We start from the raw sequence: 22,679 nt of genomic DNA, 5'->3' as shown, positions 1-22,679 counted from the left end.
AATATTTAAGGTGTTTAAAACAATACACAATAAGCAGGCAAAGTAATCATTTTTGGGCATTATTTTTTATGCAGCCATCTTGTGCTGTTTAAAATATACCCCTTAAAATATAAAGTAAAACTATCTACTGTGCATGTGTATCTGTTGTTGGCTTTTTAACTAGTGGCACTTGTCTGTAGCAGAGAGCTGCACAAACTGGTTGGAAACTGTGCTCTTTGAGGTTTTAACACATCTGCAAAGTTGTTTAATTCTTAGGATGTGTATTTAAATATCAAAGCATTAGTGGTGCCATCTGTAATGGTGTGCCATCTGTACAACTACACAACACCATTGATTTTCATCTGTAATGCAAGTATAGTGATGGTAATCAAAGAGTTGCGTAAAGACTCATGGCATGGGTGACTCGCATAGGTGTGAAGGTAACATAGATGAAAAAGTGTATATTTCAATTTTAGATAGATGTGCTGCTATGAAAGTGACGTCTTTTCTTCAGAAATCCATGGTTCTGCAAGACAATGTTTCTCCTCAGCAGAATCTGTGGTTTTATTCTAGGTGGAGGAAATTATGTACAGGTCCAAATATCTGTCAATTTTGGCACAAAACCTTCAGGTCCTTTTTTGGTTTGATTTTTTTTTACATGAGAATACTTTGGCATTTTAATTTATGTTTTAAAATATTTTAATATATATGTTTCTAAATAATATAATAGAGCTATATTGGGTGTTTAAAAATGAATTACATTTCAACACAAAAGGAATATCCTGACTTAAAAGAAGGGCACTAAACATGAGTGCTTTAAGCTGAGGTCTTTCCATTTCTTTCCATCCATGTCTTTCCATCACAGGGCTGATTCGCTTATGAACTCGGCTGGTGCAGGTGGAAAAAAAATGTAGTCGGCTACTGCTCACGTGTCGGAGGGGACGTGTGTCAGTTCGCTCTCCTCAATCAGGGGCGGGGGTCAGCAACAGTAGAGAGGAAGCATAACGCAATTGGGTAAAATTTCGATGCGCTAAAGAAATCGGGATTTAAAAGGGATATATATATAATGAAACTACTGTGCATGTGTATCTGTTGTTGGCTTTTTAATTAGTGGCACTTGTCTGTAGCAGGGAGCTGCACAAACTGTTTAAAAATAAAGAAAGCATATGTGCCACACTGTTTGGTGTGGTCTGTGTGGCTTTTTTAAGTATTATACCATTCCCTCAAAAGTGTTCGAGTGTGTGTTTGTGTATGTGTGTGTGTGTGTGGGATGCCCTGCAAAAGATTATTGAATTTATCTACTGCAGAGAGTTGACAGAAATATAGACACAACAATCGGGGGTACTGGTTATGCTTCAGCAATAGACAGACAATATTAAGTATATTTGTACATTTTCTGCTTAAATAAAACGTGTGTTTATATGGCTTTTTAAATTAATGATTACTGGCATAACATAAGATGCCCCATGAAGTCTCTGATCATTTAACCTTTTGTGTATATTTCAAAAAAAAAAAGCTGTCACTTAGGTTTTTTCTGTTTTGCAGGAGAAAGAAATTGAGGTTTCAAATCCTACACCTCAGCCTAAACAGAAGAACTTTCCAGAGGCGAAGGCCAAATCATGCACTCCTCCTCCAGTTACAGCTTCTGCCATTCAGGATGAAGAGGAGGATGAGGGAGACAAGATCATGGCAGAGCTTCAGGTAAGGACACGTGCACAAATACACATACACACATGCACTTAAACTCAAATGCTTACATACACTTGTTAGGGATTTATGTATGTCATGGCAAGGACTTTTAATTTCTGTTTTTGTCTGTGACTGAATGATTAGAGAGCATGTTTTTTTTTAGCGAAAACAGTTTAATTTGATTTCCTCCATAATATTATTGTGGGTTTTTGAGAACTTTTGAGGACACACAGCACCTTAGACATTTATTTGGTGGTATTCTATAATGTAATTAAACTCTGACACGACAACAAGTCGCCATACAATAGCTAACCCTATGCTCTGACCCCAGCTTCCAAACAAGCTGGGATATGCAGAAAAAATTTCATTGTAATGTACATGTACTCCGACAAGGCATAACATTGTGACCACTGACGGGTGAAGTGAATAACACAGATTATCTCTTCATCACAGCACCTGTCAGTGGGATATATTATATATTGGATATATTAGGCAGCAAGTGAACATTTTATCCTCAAAGTTGATGTGTTAGAAGTAGGAAAAATGGGCGATTTGAGGATTTGAGCGAGTTTGACAAGGGCCAAATTGTGATGGCTTGATGACTGGGTCAGAGCATCTCCAAAACTGCAGCTCTTGTGGGGTGTTGCTGGTCTGCAGTGGTCAGTATCTATCAAAAGTGGTCCAAGGAAGGCACAGTGGTAAACCTGCAACAGGGTCATGGCCGGCCAAGACTCAATCATGCACGTGGGGAGTGAAGGCTGGCCCGGGTGGTCCGATCCAACAGACGAGCTAGTGTAGCTCAAATTGCTGAAGAAGTTAATTCTGGTTCTAATAGAATAGGAAGGTGTCAGAATACATAGTGCATCTCAGGGGGTGCATAGCCATTGAGCAGCTGTGGATTGTGCTAGACAAAAAAGTCCAAGGAGGCCACACCTCGCAACTTACAGGAGTTAAAAGATCTGCTGCTAACATCTTGGTGCCAGATTCCCCAGCACACCTTCAGGGGCCTAGTGGAGTCCATGCCTCAATGGGTCAGGTTTTGGCAGCAAGGGGTCAGGTTTTGGGTCAGGTTTTGGCAGCAAAAGGGGGACCAAAACAATATTAGAAAGGTGGTCATAATGTTATGCCTGATCAGTGTATATATTACTAATCTAATAATTACTAGTTTATTCTTTTCTATTCTGTTCTATATTTTGACCAGCAAAACTTGTCGTATTTTCCAAAGAAAAAAAGGTTTTCAGGCAAAAGGTGTTTCAGTTATTCAGTCACATAACTGCCATTACATTCAAAAATGTCCATTACAACTGTATGTAAATTTTTATCCTCAACTGCATGTAGTGTAAAGTGTAAAACATTTATCAATGACTCATGAATTGGGTAGGTGTTCTTTGGTGTTTGAGACGTTTGTGTTTCTGTTTCCTTCTGGTGGTAGGGCTGCATTTCTCTCTGGTAGCCGGGCTTCCTCAAAGAGATTTCTGTCCTATATAAAACCCCTGACAATGAATTAGTCAGTTTAGTGCACAGTAAATTTTAACTGTTCTTTTAAAATATTCACTTCATTATTATATTGCCTTATGTGTATCAAGTTCTGCCCACGCTTTAAACTGTCCTGCTTTTACCTTTAAATTAAAGTAAAAGTGGCACAGATATGAAATATTTAAAGTTTTTTTTCTGTTTACACTGTCATGAAAAAGGTAAAATGTGTCACATGTAAGGGAAAGATCTCATTTGTTTACCTGCAGTGTTAAACCTAGCCTAAGGAAAAACACATGCTCTAAATAATAATAATAATTGCACATTTTTGTCCCACTTCCACTGGCTGTCAGTCCAAAACGATCTCCTGTTTTTGTACAGGTGTGTGCTGCAGGCTGCAGAAGTGCATTAGGGTTTCCACAGTATTGCAGGGTTCTAGTGTACATGACAGGAGAGTCAAATGTCAAGGAAACTGAAACCATTTCTAAATAATTTGATCAGGTTTACTGTATTGACATGATTCATATGCCCCTTGTTTCCTGCTGAGACCTTAAGGAACAGGGACTTAACCCTGTACACATATTCTCCCTCTCTCAGGTTTTCCAGAAGTGCTCGATAAAGGATATAGGGCTCAAAGGTTTGGTAGAACCACAAATCATAGAGCTAAGACCTGGTGTTTTATTACCCCTTAAAGATAAGAAGGTAATGGACATGGCATCCTTTAGCTGTTCCTCTAGCTGCTCACTCCTGTTCACTGCTTATCCCTGATGGCTGTCCTTTAAACATGCCTGTTGCCTTTTCAGACCCTTGCTTACTGACTTATTATCATCTGCAATGGATATTTTAAATTATCTATCTAATTTTCTTTTTAATGCTGTTTTTCTCTTTTTATATTTCACCTAAACTGAATGGATTATGCTGTTAGTTTATAGGTACAAAGATATTTGGCTTGGCATTGTATATTTATTTAATAAACTAACTAGTTCTTCTGTATTACCGTGCAGTTGATTGGTGTTGTATGTTTCTTTTAGATAACATTTGATGTATATTACCACTACACGGTGCAATCAGAAATATTCAACCCCCTCACCTTAAAATTTATTATTGTCATCTGTAGAAATGAATGAAAATAAACAAGAGGTTTCGGTAAGAAGAGAAAGAATATTTATTGATAAACCTTAACTTCCAACCTCTAATAAGTCTTTTTAACAAGTGCTAACAAGCCTTTCATACCTCACTTGTGAAATCTTTGCCTGTTCTTCATGTGCAAAAGCTTTTAGTTCATTGAGGTTTGATTGGCTTTCTTGCTGTAACTGATTAGAAATCCTAACAAAGATTTGTTATAAGATTTAAATCTGGAGACTGAGACAGCTCCAGGACATTCCAGGACTGAATGCTTTATCAAGATGTAGTTGACTTGGAATCATAGTCTTACTGGAAAGCCCAGTTATTACCAAGGTTCAATTTCACCACAGAAGGCTTAACATTTTTTCCTAAAAATGCCTTAGAATTTCTGTGAATCCATGATGCCATATTTGGAATATTTGTCCCAGCATTTATTAGTTCATACTGTTAGTATTTTGCAGTTTCTTTGTTAGCCTGATGAGATTGCTAAGACATCTGGATGAAATTTTGGGCTTTTTTTTCCACAGCCAGGCAGATTTGCTGCAGCGCCATAAGATTAAAACTTCTTGATACAACTTAATGATGTCTCTTAGAATGTTCCTCTAAGGACTTCGAAATCTTTTTATACCCACTGCCCTTTTGGTGCAATGAAATGATCTTGTCTCTCATCTCCTTAGTTTACACGATGGTTGTAGCACATCCTAAACACTTGAATCTCTAAGTGATGTTTATATAACTCATCACAGCTGAAGCAAATTAAGGGTCGTTATTAAGCTCTTAATGGTTTAATCACATTGTAATCCAACCTTAGATTATACCGACTAGTAATATGTTTTAAGATCACCAGTATTATGTAGGGGTTGAATAATTATGGCATGGCAGTATTAACAAAATATCCTGCTATTCAAAATTATGAAATAATGTTTTTTGTTGATTTGCTGTGTCATAAAACCAATAAAAACTTAATTTAAAGTAAAATTGAGTTATAAATGCTAATTGTGGAGGTTGAATATTTTTTATTTTAACTGAATCTAATGTCATTTTGAAGCTGTGGTACTGAGAATTTGAGTTAAAGTAAACTTTTGTAGATATGTGTTACTGCAAACAACTCTTGGAAAATATGATTGTCTTGTGTACCCACTAAATTTCTTCGACTAATCTGATGATTAATATTGGTGTGTAAATACACATCCAAATTCCCATGCTACAAGCTAAAAAGTAGTCAGGACAGTAACAGCTGAAGTACTAAGCAACCAGGTGACTAGGCATACACTCAAGTATTGCATTATGTGAAATAGGGTATAAAATAATTGCTACTGTTAAATTGTCTTTTATATAAAAACTTTGCTGGGTGAAAAAGCATTTATTCTGCTAAAGTTTTAGTTTAAGTCTTGGCAATGTAACAAGCTGTTCATGCCTAGGATCAGTTGAATAGTTATGCTTACTGTGGGGAAAGGTAGTGTAGTCGAGTGACACTGCATTAGCCACAACTTGTAAGAGGTGCTGGCTGGCTTCATGTGTTTTGAAAAAGCACATGCAAGCCTCAGATTTGTGGCTGTGGGTGGAAATTGGCAACATCTAAGGGGTGAACATGTGTAAACCTAAAAATATTGTGTTGTTTCCTGATCTTCTGCACTCAATGACACTGTGTTACTTTCTTTGCTCAGTTTAAATATACTTACCTTTTTTTAGCTAGATACCTTCCATTAGCCAGCTTGCTATTTTTTTAAACTTTGTCTGCAATGCTTTCTAGCTAAAAAGCAATGTAGAATGTATTAATAAGTAAATTGTTAGAAGGACCAGCCTGACAAGCATAATCATGTTTTAGATCTTTTCTGCAACATGTATCACACACTCTAATAGATGATCACATGGAAAGAGGGGCACATTTATATTTAGGTACAGGATGTGTACACTTATTATAAAGTACAGGATGTAGTGCTGTGTAAATATTTAGCATATGAGAGTTCAGTTGCTTTGATATTCTTCTTTTTTTTCTTGCTGCATGTCCTGCTTTAATCTCTTCTAACTTGATTTCTTGTTTGAATATCTTTTTATTTATTTATTTTTACCCAGTAACTGAATACACTATATACTATGAAAGTATTTGGAAACCAGACCATTAGCTTGTTAAATAACCTATTTTAAAAACAATATTAAATTAATATTTAAGAACAATCACAATGTGACCTTTTCTGCTATAACAACAGCCACACTTCCGAGAAGGCTTCTCACAGGACTTTAAAGTGTGTCTGTGGGAATGTCAATCAAAAGATGGCCACTGATGTTGGTCAAGAAACCCTCAACTAATGTTCCAGTTTAATCCTTTTCTTTTAGTGGGGTTGAGGTCAGGGATCTGTGCAGGCCACTGTAGTTTCTGTAGCTGTTGTGCCTGAAATGCATGAAAACAAGGATTAGAAGGGATGTCCCAATACTTTTGTCTATATAGTGTATTTTTTATTGTGTCTTACTATTTGTATCATGTTTTAATACTCATATTTTATGTTATGGTAAATTGTGAATTCTGTAACACTTGTAGATTTGTTTTTAATTCTGGTATTTAGTTACTGTAGGTTACTCTAAATGTATGGTAAATAATACGAGGGATCTTCAAAAAGTTTCAGTACTTTCATATTTTCATTGGAAATGGTGAGGGTGGGAGGAGCTTATAGGGTTAGGAAGGTGACTGTAGAAAAGTGATGAGTTTTAAAAAGTGCAGAAACTTTTTGAAGAGCCCTCGTATAGTAGAAGATTGGATTTTAAAGTATGCATTCACTAACAGGCTATTTTAATGTATATGTTTAATGAAAAATCTATAAATTCTTAAGACTATCTCATGGTAAAACATTAAGTAAAAGAGCATTTGAAAGCAGTGATGTTGTTCCCCAAAAACTGTTCTAGCAGAATACAGAAAACCAGGAAAAGAAAGATCTAATCACCGATGAAAATGGCAACAACACAGTTCGTCATAGTCCAGGGGTGAGCGGGCATATTTTTATTATTCACTATTTTTTTGTTTAATGTCATAAATACAAAAGTGAGGTAAGGGGATGTTTTTGATGAACAGCAGTTTTTACAGTAATGAAACAAATTTAGCACAACATTTTCCAAACTGTTAGGGTTAAAATATGTAAAACTGTATGTCTGGTGTGAATTTGCATTATACAAACATCACACATAAGGGCAACAGTTTTTTTTCCCCGAAACCTTCTGTCTTCCAAAATCCTTTTTACCAATGTTGACTTGCACTAGAAAGATAAGAACAAGTCAGTGTCTTACCTTAATGACTAAGAATTAGCAAGTGTAATACCCTTATAACTGTGTTTTTGCTGAATATATGCAGTCTCTAGCTATATAAAATATTTAGCTCATTTGAAATAGTCACTTTTTTTGTTTTAAAGCCTGAAATCAAAACTTACAAAAAATATTTGTGTAAAAAAACTGTTCTAATGTATTTTTAAAAAGGAATAACTAGAATGTGGTTGGAAAAGTGATTAGGTGCTCGGGTCCTAAGGTCATTGTTGTTCTGGTGACTTTCCTGCCCATCTTCAGTTGTTTAGCAGAGGGCATGTTTTCCTCAAGGATTTGAATATACCTGGTAGCATCCATTTTTATTCAGTATTGACTAATTGCCCAGTTTCTCTAAAAATAAACTTTCTCATAACATTATGTTGCCACCACTATGCTTCACTGTAGGTATGGTGTATTTCTGGTGGTGTGCTGTTTGTTTTTTTTAAACATAGCGCTCGTATTTTCGGCAAACCACAAACAAGACACTTTCAGGTGCTACTTCTTTCCTGCCACCTTGCTAAACAGGCCAGATACTTTGAAGGTTAAAAATGTATAAAATATTGCTTAATTACAGGATGAACCATTTTCCAAAAAATTTGGGACAGTAAGTAAAATGCAAATAAAAGCAGAAAACAGTAATCTTTTACAGATGTGAAATTAATAACAGCATAAGGAAAATACATTTGTTTATCAACTTTATCAGCAAAATTATTAATAAAAATCGATGTCAGCACAGGGTCAGCCATTGTACGTGGTCCTGGAGCTAAGAAAGTTAGGGGCCTGCCTTAAGGGCCCGACAGTGGCTGCATGGCAGAGCCAGGATTTGAACCCACAACCTTCTAATTAGTAACCAACAGCTCTGAGCTGCATGTGAAGTCATCAGAGCTGCTTGTTTTAGCAAGACATTTCCAATCCACATTCTGCCCATTACTGCCCATATCCTAGTTAGAGAGTGCAGGTGTAAGATGGGCCTGTCTGCACCTATATTTACCTAGTTCTAAAAATATTAAAAAAGTAATTATATTATTTTAGTGGTTGATGTTGGTTTAATAAATAAAATGGATTACACATTACTCTTCAGGGCTTACATACAACTAATATGTTTCCCATTCCTCTGTTATTTGTAAATATTTTTTTCTTATTTGAAAATGTATGCAATGTCATGTAGTGTAATCATTTAACTACCACTAATATTCTGTTTATTACTTTTTCTTTTACCTTTGAATCTTGAAGGTCATCTACTATGTCACAGCACAAATTTCCAAGGAGCCACCAGAGGATTCTACTGATCATAAAGCTGCATCCCAGTCTTCCTCATCACAGGTGTCACATGTCAATGCTTCTGACAAATCTCAAAACCACCTGCAGGTATCCTCAGATGGCCCATCTGATATATCAAACAAAGACCCTGACAACATTTGCATCATTTCTAGTGATCGGCCATTTAAACCACTTGCCCAAACAAGCTCACAAACCAAGTCAAAACCACAGACTCTAACAGAAGAGGTCCTGGTTAGCCCAACACAGGGCAAAGTCCATGTGGTCAAGGTTCCACAGGTGCAAGTTAGCATAGAAGAAAAGGTGGAGTCTCCAACATCGGTTTGTACACCGGTTTTACTGGGTGCCCCTAACTTGATTCTTTCTCAGGCACCTGCAAACTCTGGCGGGTTGAGCTCAGCAAATCAGACTTTGCGAAGCTCATTCAAGGTTAGGGAGAAGATGTATAAAGAAGTGGAGGATAATTGTGAGACTTTCCTCAGTCCTGACTTGCCAGGAGAAGAACCTCCTCCTCCACCTGATAATATTGCCTTTATGATTACCAACACTAAAGTGCAGGCTTTGTCCACTGGTGAGTACCAGGAGCTTGTCAATGCCAAGAAAGGAAATGTACAAACTGTGACCGTAGGCAGCAGGCCGAAGACTAAAAGTGGCAGTGAACCGGTTTCAGGTTTTGCTAACACTAATGATCAAATTGATGCTGACACAGGTGGAATTAACAAAAAGCCAGTGATTATCATTTTTGATGAGCCAATGGACATCCGCTCTGCCTATAAACGCCTCTCCACAATCTTTGAGTGTGAAGAGGAAATGGAGAGGATGCTAGCAGAGGAAAGGATTGATGAGGAAAGTGAGGAAAATGAAGATGAGGATATAAGAAATGAGGGAGTACAAATAAAACAAGATGGGGATGAGACGGACTTTAGAAAGAAACATAGTGGAGGCAATACTTCAGCCCTGTTATCTGATACTGTTGATGCTAAACAGGACGTTAAGAAAAAATTCAAGTTTAAGTTTCCAAAGAAGCAGCTGGCCGCCTTGACACAAGCCCTCCGGAACGGCACTAAGACAGGAAAGAAGACCTTGCAGGTGGTTGTCTATGAAGATGAAGAGGAGGTGGATGGTATTGTTAAACACAAAGAAACAAAAAGATTTGAAATTCCTTGCCCCAAACAGGAGCCCATTAAATTAGAGCCAGTCATTCAGGAATCGAATGCACGGACAGACGAGATTAAAAAGAGCGCTTACAAGACACTAGACAGCCTTGAACAGACTATAAGACAGCTTGAGACTACCATCAGTGAAATGGGACCAAAACCTTCTGAGGACCTGCAGCGCCCTGAATACCTGAAACATCAAAGCAGCCAGGGCGTGGAAGCTTCAGGCAGGATAATTCCTCAGAAAACTTTGGTTGCCAAATCCTCCAGCTCCAGCACGCGCCCTAGCCCTCGGAAGAAGCCTAAACCACAGCTCCTGCCTCGGCCTGCTGCGATCCCCACAACAGGCGTGTCCGTCACCCCAGCTCCTACTCATCAGGTTTCTTTCTAGCTCTGACCACCTACCACTCTGCTAGTGACAGCTGTGGGCCTCTCCATCTATTCCTCACAGCAATCCCATTTAACCAGTGACCTCCACAGATTCCTAACCTTCTCCTTCTACTCCTCTGGTTCAGGGTACTGACTATGGGATCTCTGCGTTTTAACCCAATGTTTTTGTATTGTGATTGTACAACCCAAATGAGTTGGGATAGTAGAAAACATGGTAACAATTAGAAACACTAAACAATTAAAATTTTTGTTTATATATTCTCATTCCTAATTTGATGGCAGCAACACATTCCAAAACAGCTGGACAGGGGCATATTTACCATTGTGTTGCATCACTTTTCTATTCACCAACATTCTGCATTCATTTAGAAGCTGAGGGCAGCAGTTGTTGAAGTTGAAATATTTATTTGTTCCATTCCCCTTGTTCTATACTGTTATATAGTATACATGTGTATAGTGCTTCATAATTCTCCACACATCAGGAGACAGGTGTGTACTAAAAGCAGGCCATGCTAGCACCTGCACTCTTTTAGAATGAAGCCAAGCTGTTGTAACATGCAGTATGTGACCTGGCATTGTCTTGCTAAAACAAGACTAGATTAGTCTGGATAGAAGCATGTGTTGCTCCAAAATGTGATTGTCTGAAGCCTTCACAGATGTGCAAGTTACCCATGTTATTGGCAGTAACACACTCCATACTAGGGTAGATGTTGGCTTTTGAACATTGTTTTGGTAACAGTCGGGTCATTTTCCTCTTTGGCTCAAAGAACACAACATCTGTAATTTCCCAATTTCCCAAACAGTGAGCTTGAGCCCAGTAAAGTCTGCATTGTTTTAGATGTTGTTGGTATATGGCTCTAAGTTTGCATAGTAAGGTCTTAATTTACATAATGTTATGGACTGTAGATGGTAAAATCTTTAAATTCCTTGCACATTATTCTTAAACTGTTATACTGCATAGTTTTCGTAAGGTGGCAAACAACTCAGTCTTTCTTCAGTGCCCAATCATGAAACCATCACAGCAGTCCAGGTCTTAATTCCCCCTGATCCGGTGTTTTTGAAATTGTGTTGCACGCATCAAATTAAGAATTGTTCATAAGGTAAGAATTAAATATCACTGCTTCCTGTTATTTTTTTTGCATTTTACATACTGTCCCAACTTTTTTGGAATTGATTTGTCTTGACTACTGTTAAAGGGGTGAATTTAGGAGCTGCTTTTGTTTAATCACTGAATTTCTAACCTTGGGTTCACACAGAGACAGTCTCAGAATTTCTCTCACTGTGTCAGTTTTATTTTCTGGTTCTGTTTAATGGGTTCCAATGTACAATGACAAAACAGAAATCTTACTATTGGTATTCAGGGTTGGTTTGCATGCATCTTTACCTTTTTTGACGTATATTCTGTTCAGTGGAATACCACATTTTATGTGGACTTGTTTCACAATTCTTCCAAAAAGGTACTTGTGTTTCTTTATTTTTTCCCTCATTCTTCTGTTTGGTTTGAATCCCTTCTGCAGAATGCCAGTGTGGCCTCTCCTACTAGTCGGATGCCGGTGCCCATGTCTGCCAAGGCCAGGCAGCAGACGGGTGCCTCAGACAGAGAGAGGGCAGGAAAACAGCCAAAGCTACAGGACTCACAGAGACAATTTCGCCAGGTAGTTTTATCATAGGAGCCTCTGGCTGACTCAGAACAATTACGTGTATGTCTAGGAAGCTGTAAAAAGCCTAGGTTATGAAAACGACTAACAAAAAAACTAGGTAAACTAAGCTGTGACTGTGCTTTGAATGGCTGAAGGCATGTCATGACTGCAAGGCATGCTGCGACTGTTATAACACAATGGAATGCTTCTGCTTGTTCATTCTGCTCATGGCTACAAAACTGTGTTGGTAACTTCTTCTTATTGAATACTTATCATATGTGTTGCCATCACAGCTTATTCTTACTTATTTTCATTTATTTCTGTTGCCCTTTACCCATACCACGCCTGGGCTATGTGCTAAATAATACCAAATATTTTACTTTTCATATTTGCAGCCAGATCTACAAACCTGACCAACAAGTCTAACCCCTCCAGTTTTTTAACAAAACTTCAGCTGCCAGCCAAGACTCTCCTTTACTAAACCCAATCTCGGACCCTGTCCCACTACTAAACTATCACCACCTTCTGGAACACTTTCCAAAGTACACCTCCACTCTTCCTAGAGCCTCTTCTGGTCTTGTATACTGACTGGTTGGTTGCCTTACACAGTCCACAACTCACTTTAAACATGAATGATCTAAAACATGAAGGGTTTCCTGTTTCCTTTAACTTTTTCACTCCTAAATTCCTCTTACAATCCTGAACAAAATAATATACTTTGTGTGTTTGTCCCTTAGTTAGTATTGTCTGTCTTAGATAACTGTAGATCCTTCTAGTGTCATTTTGCTGTGTTTAAATCTGCTGTGTTCCCATACGAATGACAATCAGTGTGTTCTGGCATCTTTGTTTGCAGGCTAACGGAAGTGCTAAGAGATCTGGAGGAGATCCCAAATCCACTTCCCCTACCATGCCTGCTTCTAAAATCCCTGCTTTTTCCTCTAGTACAGGAAAAGGTGCTTCCCAGTCTGATACTGCTAACCCTATTAACTCCTCCTCTAAATCTTCCATCCCCTCCCCTCGTTCAATTCCCGCCCCTTCTTCTCACATCCCCTCTCATTCTAACGGTTCTTTAAAGATTGCACCACCCACTCACAACTCTAAAGGCCTCTCCTTGTCCTCACAGACCCCGAATGGACGACCTTCTTCCTCTTTCTCTTCCTCTTCCCACCCCCCTCTGTCCGCCACTATGTTGTCGCAGGGTGCGAAGAGTGTCCGAACTATACACACACCCAGCTTCGTCAGTTACAGTCGGCCACACAATGGGAGTGCTGGGAAATCGGCTATCCCCACTGCTACAGGCGCCAAGGAAGCTTCATAGAGTGCTTTTTTGCTTTTAACTCGTGTCTTAATGAGGTAGTTTTACTCCTCATTTGCAAATTCAGTATGATTCTTTTAATTATGATTGTTTTGCTGTTGCATTGCTATCAGTGTTTAGACTGCACTTTGAGTTTTTGTGATTTATTTTTAGTTTGACTCCTGGCTGTTACACGCCATTGCTGATTCATACAGTACTTTTTTTTGCATTTAAGTAGTTCTATTTTCTGACATCATCTTAACAGAATAATAACATTTAATATTAAAGTAGAAAAAAAACAATTTCTCAGTTCCATTGTCCATCTTAAATGAATCTTTTTTATATTTTATTGTATTACTATATTTTTGTTATAGAGATAAAAAAAGAAGTTATAATTTAAACATTATTGTAATAAGCAAGTGCTTTGCTTATTAATTAATACTAGATAGAACTGGATAACCATACTTTTTTAACATTTGGTCTTTAACAATATACTGTGTTGTTGTTTTTTTTTGCTGTACCTGTACTGTATAGACTGACCTTTTAAAACAAGGTGACATTTTCTAAATCCAGCATTTGTTCTTCATAATTCACTGCCAGTGTCCACAGATCATTTAAAAAAACAAAGTTACTGTGCCTATTTGCCAAAACTGTTTTAATTTTCTATTATCATTGTCTAAATGAATCTACTTTCATAGAGACCATAAATGTGTGCGTGTGTGTGTGTATATATATATATATATATATATACAGTGGGGGGAAATAAGTATTTGATCCCGTGCTTTTTGTAAGTTTACCCCCTTACAAAGACTTGAACAGTCTATCATTTTTATGGAAGGTTTATTTTAACAGAGAGAGACCACTGTTGGTGCGATCATTCGAAAATGAAAAAAATACAAGATCACAGTCAATCGCCCTCGCTCTGGAGCTCCATGCAAGATCTCACCTGGTGGGGTAAGAATGATTCTGAGAAAGGTGAGGTCAGCCCAGAATTACACGGGAGGAGCTTGTCAATGATCTCAAGGGAGCTGGGAGCACAGTCACCAAGAAAACCATTAGTAACACACTTCGCCGTAATGGATTGAGATCCTGCAGTGCCCGCAAAGTCCCTCTGCTCAAGAAGGCTCATGTACAGGCCCGTCTGAAGTTTGCCAATGAACACCTGAATGATTCAGAGAAAGCTTGGGAGAATGTGATATGGTCAGATGAGACCAAAATTGAGCTCTTTGGCATCAACTCCACTCGCCGTGTTTGGAGGCAGAGAAATGCCCAGTGGGGATGGTGTTCTTGGGGTCATATCCAGCATTTCTCTGCTCCCAGCTCCCTTGAGATCATTGACAAGCTGTGGGGGTCAGAATTCTTGCTGGTTGGTAGGGGATCAAATACTTATTTCCCTTAATTAAATACAAATTAATTTATAACTTTTATTTAATGTTTTTTTTCTGGATTTTTTGTTGATATTCTCTCTCTCTCTGTTAAAATAAACCTTCCATAAAAATTATAGACTGTTCAAGTCTTTGTAAGGGGGTAAACTTACAAAATCAGCAGGGGATCAAATACTTATTTCCCCCACTGTATGTACAGGGTGGGCCATTTATATGGATACACCTAAATAAAATGGGAATGGTTGGTGATATTAACTTCCTGTTTGTGGCACATTAGTATATGGGAGGGGGAAAACTTTTCAAGATGGGTGGTGACCATGGCGGCCATTTTGAAGTCGGCCATTTTGGATCCAACTTTAGTTTTTTTCAATGGGAAGAGGGTCATGTGACACATCAAACTTATTGAGAATTTCACAAGAAAAACAATGGTGTGCTTGGTTTTAACGTAACTTTATTCTTTCATGAGTTATTTACAAGTTTCTGACCACTTATAAAATGTGTTCAAAGTGCTGCCCATTGTGTTGGATTGTCAATGCAACCCTCTTCTCCCACTCTTCACACACTGGTAGCAACACCGTAGAAGAAATGCTAGCACAGGCTTCCAGTATCCGTAGTTTCAGGTGCTGCACATCTCGTATCTTCACAGCACAGACAATTGCCTTCAGATGACCCCAAAGATAAAAGTCTAAGGGGGTCAGATCGGGAGACCTGACCAATCCACTTTCCAGGAAACTGATCATCTAGGAATGCTCGGACCTGACACCCATAATGTGGTGGTGCACCATCTTGCTGGAAAAATTCAGGGAACGTGTCAGCTTCAGTGCATAAAGAGGGAAACACATCATCATGTAGCAATTTCAAATATCCAGTGGCCTTGAGGTTTCCATTGATGAAGAATGGCCCCACTATCTTTGTACCCCATATACCACACCATACCATCAATTTTTTGTGTTCCAACAGTCTTGGAGGGATCTATCCAATGTGGGTTAGTGTCAGACCAATAGCGGTGGTTTTGTTTGTTAACTTCACCATTCACATAAAAGTTTGCCTCATCACTGAACAAAATGTTCTGTGTAAACTGAGGGTCCTGTTCCAATTTTAGTTTTGCCCATTCTGCAAATTCAGTGCGCCGATCTGGGTCATCCTCGTTGAGATGCTGCAGCAGCTGGAGTTTGTAAGGGTGCCATTTGTGAGTAGCTAATATCCGCCGAAGGGATGTTCGACTGATGCCACTCTCCAGTGACATGCGGCGAGTGCTACGCTGTGGGCTCTTGCTGAATGAAGCTAGGACAGCCACTGATGTTTCTTCATTAGTGACAGTTTTCATGCGTCCACATTTTGGCAAATCCAACACTGAACCAGTTTCACGAAACTTGGCAAGCAGTTTGCTAACTGTAGCATGGGAGATGGGTGGTCTCGTAGGGTGTCTTGCATTGAAATCTGCAGCAATGACCCGGGTACTGCGTTCACCAGACATCAACACAATTTCTATCCGCTCCTCACGTGTTAACCTCTGCGACATGTCAATGGCTGTAAACAAAGAGAAGCTTGTAAATGACTCATGAAAGAATAAAGTTACGTTAAAACCAAGCACACCATTGTTTTTCTTGTGAAATTCTCAATAAGTTTGATGTGTCACATGACCCTCTTCCCATTGAAAAAAATAAAGTTGGATCCAAAATGGCCGACTTCAAAATGGCCGCCATGGTCACCACCCATCTTGAAAGGTTTTCCCCCTCCCATATACTAATGTGCCACAAACAGGAAGTTAATATCACCAACCATTCCCATTTTATTTAGGTGTATCCATATAAATGGCCCACCCTATATATATATATATATATATATATATAGTGGGGTTATTTTCAATGAACATATCTATACTATATGACCAAAAGTATTTGGGTACCTGACTATGAGCTTGTTGGACGTCCTATTCCAACACCACGGGCAGTAATATAAAGTTGCCCTTTTCTATTTGTGTATTAACAGCTTCTATTAACAGCCACTCTTGTAATAAGCCTTTCATAAGATTTTGGAGTGTGTCTGAGACTTTGTGTACATTTAGTCAAAAATGCATTTGTAAGGTCAGGCACTAAATGTAATCAACATTCCAGTTCACCTCAAAAGGTGGAGTTCTGTGCAGGCCACTGGAGTTACTCCACACACAAGTCTTTTGGCTGAAATGCCAACTCTAGAATTAGGACAGGTGTCCACATACTTTTGGCCATTTGGTGTATAGGTATTTTATTATTTTAATAAAAGACTATGGATTTTGAGTTCATACAATCAATGTTTAAATGTGCGCTTAAGTGGTAGAAACTACCCATGTATATACTAACTGTTCAGCAGAGATTTAGTCTAGTTTTGTTAAGACTGTACCAAAGTTTATTTCTATGCATGCCTTTCTGAACCTGTTGATAAATAATCAGAGATACATTGTAAAAAAAAACTATGCTTGCACAAATAGATTTTGTAAATATTTTTTTTCTTTATTTGTGTAAAGAACAAACAGCCAAAAAGAGCTGTGAGTAGAACTGTAAGACTATACAAATAGATCCAATAAACAGCTGCATGTTTTTCATTTGAATTGTATTCCTCTTTTTTAAAGAAACTGTAATGGTTTGTGATTTAACACATAAACATCTCATGGCACTCGGGTGGTCGGTGGCCAGGCATGTCTACACAGCGATGTAACATGTTCATTCGTTGCATTTAAGTGTCTCACGTTTACTGGTTAATTTGCACTATGAGGTGGTCCTAGCTAGCAATCAGTTAGTTAAAATGTCTAAAGCAGCTAAAAACACAACTCGGGTAACTGAGTTAAAAAAACTCCTAACCAGAGCTGAAATTCGAACTCACGAGTTTGAGATGTCAGCTCTGGTGTGCTAGCGTGTTTTACCGCTGCACCACTTGAGCGCCGAAATTGGTCTGGTTTGAGTTCACCCACTACAAAGTATATGAGACAATGGTTATTTCCAGCTTGTGCACCCTGTGTTTACAGGTAGTGCTGGAACAACCGTAACCCTGATCAGGATAAAGAAGGTTGAAGAATATAAACAAATCTTTACAGACTTGAGCGTCTATGGGGCAGTTGTAGCCTAGTGGTTAAGGTACTGGACTAGTAATCGAAAGGTCACTGGTTTAAGCCCCATCACTGCCAGGCTGCCACTGTTGGGCCCTAGAGCAAGGCTTTGATTGCTTACAGTAATGTAAGTACATTTTCGGCAGTTACATTTTTGGCATTTAGCAGATGCCTTTATCCAAAGCGACTTACATTACAATTACAGTATACAGTCTAAGCAATTGAGGGTTAAGGGCCTTGCTCAATGGCCTAACAGTGGCAACCTGGCAGTGGTGGGGCCTGAACCAGCGACCTTCTGATTACTAGTCCAGTACCTTAACCACTTAGCTTTAGATAAAAGCGTCTGTTATGCCTAGTTCACACTACACGATTTTTGCCCTGATTTTCGCTCGGCGACTGGTCGGCGCTTGATTTTCCGGGTCGGGAGCAACTCGGCGTTTGCTCGGCGATCAAAACTCGGCTCTCAGTCGCTAAGTGTGAACTATCCAACAACTCGACCCGACCGGCTCGCCGACCGCTCGGCGACTGGATTGAGTTTTCTAGCACGCCAGATATCTGATCTCAGATGTGCGACTGGGAATGAGTGACATGTCGAACAGCCAATGAGAACGCAGGATACAGCGTGAGGGGAAACGCAAGAGACGAGTGGTACAGGGCAGGGGCGGAGCCAGGGGGTGGCCAGTGGTGGCCATGGCCACCATAAATGAATCTTCGGCCACCCCTCCGGCCCCCTCATCACCGCTTTGCCGGCAACTTTTTTTGCGGAAGCATTTCTGCACGCAGGTACTCAATTCAACAGCGCACCTCAAAGTAGTTCTCCCCCAAAACCGTGCAGTAATACACGACATAAATGTCAACCACCAACACAATTACAGAAGCAGTACTACATAGTTCTACTAGTACTATTTAGTAGTATTTGTGGCGAGCTACGAATAAAGGCGCAACCGGGCTCTGCGCGTTCCAGTGTTGCCAGATTGGGCGGTTATCCGCCTAATTGGGCAGATTTTGTTGGAAAACAATTTAATAGCAGTTAAATAACACTTCTATTTAAAAGAATATATTCCGTTTTAAGAAGCTCCAGCATTGTAGAAGGCTGTTAAATGTAAAGTCTATTTTCAATGCTGATTTGGCTTAATAGTGTTGGTCAGTCTGTCTCATATTGTTGAAAGAAAATTTAAATTTGTTTTCCATGCATTCACACTAGCATGTTCTCGGGTTCAATTGAGTCTCATCATTACACACAAGTTGGCAGCCAAATGATAAAGTATTGCAAAGGAATAGCTTTGAAATTCTTCCTCATAATGTTAAGGTTATAGGCTATATTTTGGTTTTTCACTTGTCAGGGAAAATGAAGAGAGAAAAAAAGCTTATTATTCTTCGTGATGTAATTCTACATGGCACTTACTGCCTGTATAGGTAAATGAGTGAGTGACCACATAAAAAAAGGTATCAGTTTCTGTGCCACCCCTGTGTGAGCAATGGTCTCAGTCTGGCCACCCCTATGAAAATTGTCTGGCTCTGCCACTGGTACAGGGGCTTAATTAATATAGTTTATATCAGAATACACCGGCACACACACGTTTTACAGTATTTCTGACTTGATCGTGTTACCTTTCCTGTTTAACGCCTCCCGACCGTGGTCGTGACGACTCAGGGGAGCTGTTCATCTATTAGCTCCTGGGCCAGAACAGTGTTTTACATTGCACCCATTCTGGGGTAATACCCAACGTTTTAGTTCACTTCTCCCCGCAAAAAATGAGTCGAAAGCAGGATTACCTCGAAGCACTTTGTTTATTAAAACAACTTGGTCATATCGCCAAAAAGAAAACTGAGCGGCCGTGTTAAATAAAATAAAATAGGAACTGAGTGAAGGAGCGAGAGAGGGTTTCACGTGTTGCCCCCAGCTGCAGCACACAGCGACTACAACACATGTAATACATTACCCATAATGCCATGTATTCCCAAAGCCTTAACCCCTTACTTTCCCAACACTACCCCCACTCTGGATGGTGATTAAACCTAACACCACTCCAGCACAATTTCCATGGTACACATAGACATTACTTTTAAGACCTTCAGTTACCCCTTTTTAGTCTCTTGTGGCAATCTTACTCCACTTAACGGGGCAAACAGTCCATATAGTCCATATAGTCCATTTTTAACTGCTTGAGTGTAGATGAGGTAGATGGGTAGCACAGTGTTAATGACTTTTGATCCAATGTAGGAAAGAATGGAGAGGAGCCAGTATTTAGAGCGCTTAAACAGTTCAAACTGAGCATGCACACACTCCTCTGTGTGTGAGAATCCCTGCTTGCTTCTGCTTCTGAAAGATGAGAAGTTAGTTCTTGCAACCTAAAACAACTCTTTCTTATTATACTTACAGCTTATTATCTATAACATGGCTCACATCCCATATTAATCAAACCTATGTATACAATTTTAAACATTTCGTCTTACAATGAAAACACGGGCCACTCCACCAAAAGTTTGCACAAAAGTACACAACTATGCATTTTGTTCACAGTTAACAATGCTTCTCAGTATTATTATTTTTAACTTTTTTTTTTTTTTCTTACAGAACAGAACAGAACTTTCTTACTTTTTTTTTTTTTTTGTCCCAGTTAACGTTCTGGTTTCAGTTAGGTTCAAAAGACTACCCAGTCCCCAAATCTCTTGGGTGGTTTAATGTTTCCTTTGGGTCTTGGACCCACAACAGGGTTACTAACAGTCCATGTATGTCCTTGTTGCACTGTGCTACCCCCACTAGACTGAAGATCAACTGAGCCTACCGGGCTAGATAGAACAGACGAAGGAAGGTCAGCAACGCTGTCTGTGTTGTCACCGCTTGGTTGGTTTGAGAACAGGCTGGGCAGATCCAGAGGAGAGGTCAAGGTGTCGTCCTCAAGAGCAGGTGGTAAAACTTCCACTGGTATCCACGCCTCAGCATGCTGGCGCACCCAGGAGGTGTCCAGTGGAGTGCGAGAGTGGTAGGGCTTGAGTTTGTCGTGGTGAACCACCTTAGCCTTTGCTTTTGGATTTTTCTGAATCCGATACACCAGATCATCCAGCTGTCCTAAGATGAAGTAAGGTCCCTCATATGACGGGAGGAACTTTCTGACTTTGTTTCGCACACGTTTAGTCCCTTTAACCAGATGCCATACTGCGTCACCAACATTGTAACTGATCTTGTGGGCATTCTTGTCGTACTGTTTCTTTGCACGCTCGACAGACTCACCCAGTGCTTCTCTTGCGATCCTGTGAGCGAGTTCAAGTCTGTCTCGAAGTTGCGCCACATACTCTGGAGGTGTCTTGGCACGGTTATGATCAGGTGGCAATCCAGCCACAAGGTCAATCGGTTCTGTCAGTTCCCTGCCAAAGAGCATCATATTCGGAGTCAGTCCAGTTGAACTATGCCTGGTGGCTCCGTAAGCCATGACGGCCAACGGAGTCATCAGGTCCCAATCCCAGTGACACCGCTCCGAGGTGGTGGCTAGAATCTTTTGGAGCGTGGCATTGAATCGCTCCACTTGTCCATCAGACTGTGGTCTAAATGGGGTGGTACGGGTCTTTTCAATTCCCAGAAGCTCGCACATCCTTTGGAAGACTTCCGATTCAAAATTAGACCCTTGGTCACTGTGAAGGGTTTGGGGCGCTCCATAGCGACACACCCACTCGGCAGTAAGAACTTCAGCCACTGTGACGGCTCGATCATCTGGCAATGGATAGGCTTCCACCGATTTGGTGAAGTAATCTTGGGCCACTAAGATATAGCGATTATGGCGTTCAGTTTCATTCATCGGTCCCATCAGGTCAATGGCGATCCTTTCCATTGGTACGCCCACGCGCACAGTACCCATAGGTGCTTGAAGTCTCTTGGCGGGGCGGGCCTTGGCAGCACAACTGGTACAGGTGTGATACCAGAGAGTGACATCTTCCCTCATTTGGTACCAGTAGTACCGTGTCTGTATCCGCGCCAAAGTTCTTTCCACACCAAAATGTCCACCCACTGGACCATCATGCATCTGCTTCAGAACATCTTGCCGGAAAACATGAGGTAGAACGATTTGTGGATGGAACTCAGCCTCGTTGGTGGAATAGAAGCGTCGTGAGAGAACGCCATCTCGCATGTAAAGTCTCTTCCACTGGCTCCAATAAGCTTTAGTGGCTGGCCCTAAATGTGACGCATCCGCCCAGGTGGGGCGCTCACTTCCTTCCTCCAGCCATCGCCAGACTGGGGCGATATCAGGGTCAGCTTGCTGAGCAATGCATAGGTCTTCCAAAGTCCAGCCATTAAACAACGTGGTTGGTACGGTGTCAGCAACATACACACTCTCCACTGCCAGGGAGCTATTTACACTAGTTTGGCATTTCAGATCTGCTTTGGGGTCAACTTCAGACAGTCTGGTTTGAGAGCTAGGGCGTGCCACTACCCCCACTACACTGAGCTCCAGGGGATCAGTAACATCACCATGGAGTTCAAGATTGCACTGCACCCCCTGGTGATGGATCTTGCTATTTCCCTCGGCAGGGTCTGTCATGTTGCAAGGGCATGTTTGTCGACATGGTCTTCGTGACATAACATCCGCATTGTGGTGGTGACGTCCAGGTCGATGCACAACTTTGAAGTCATACTCTGCCAGTTTTTCGAGCCATCTTGCTAGTTGACCCTCAGGTTCCTTCATATTGACAAGCCACCGCAGGCTACTATGGTCAGAACGCACAATGAAGGGTCTTCCAAGAAGGTACTGACGGAAATGTCTGGTGAACTCCACCACTGCGAGTAATTCTCTCCGTGTTGTGCAGTAGTTCTGTTCGGTGGAAGACAATCTTCGGCTCCCATAAGCTAGTACACGCTCCGCGCCATTTTGCATTTGGGATAAGACTGCTCCAATG

At 40.2% G+C, this 22,679-nt stretch overlaps 1 protein-coding gene across 8 annotated transcripts in view; it reads left to right on the top strand.

Moving 5' to 3' along the window:
• The window catches only part of si:ch211-285f17.1 (sickle tail protein), a 170,310-nt gene extending 156,748 nt beyond the window's left edge, over positions 1 to 13,562 (top strand). For 4 of the 8 annotated variants that reach the window (XM_062991043.1, XM_062991039.1, XM_062991036.1 and 1 more), the window contains 6 exons: positions 1,525 to 1,680; positions 3,739 to 3,843; positions 7,168 to 7,245; positions 8,791 to 8,880; positions 11,900 to 12,037; positions 12,876 to 13,562. In XM_062991043.1, coding sequence (XP_062847113.1) covers positions 1,525 to 1,680; positions 3,739 to 3,843; positions 7,168 to 7,245; positions 8,791 to 8,880; positions 11,900 to 12,037; positions 12,876 to 13,340 — 1,032 coding nt within the window. In that variant the 3' untranslated portion in view covers positions 13,341 to 13,562. Of the gene's footprint in view, positions 1 to 1,524; positions 1,681 to 3,100; positions 3,255 to 3,738; positions 3,844 to 7,167; positions 7,246 to 8,790; positions 8,881 to 11,899; positions 12,038 to 12,875 lie in introns of those variants that run through there. The other 4 variants (XM_062991038.1, XM_062991040.1, XM_062991041.1 and 1 more) reach the window with 4 other exon arrangements.
• Positions 13,563 to 22,679: the final 9,117 nt, after the last annotated feature.

This window comes from Trichomycterus rosablanca, chromosome 3, assembly GCF_030014385.1.
Source record: "Trichomycterus rosablanca isolate fTriRos1 chromosome 3, fTriRos1.hap1, whole genome shotgun sequence".
Lineage (NCBI taxonomy): Eukaryota > Metazoa > Chordata > Actinopteri > Siluriformes > Trichomycteridae > Trichomycterus > Trichomycterus rosablanca.
This window is presented reverse-complemented; position numbering and strand designations above follow the sequence as displayed.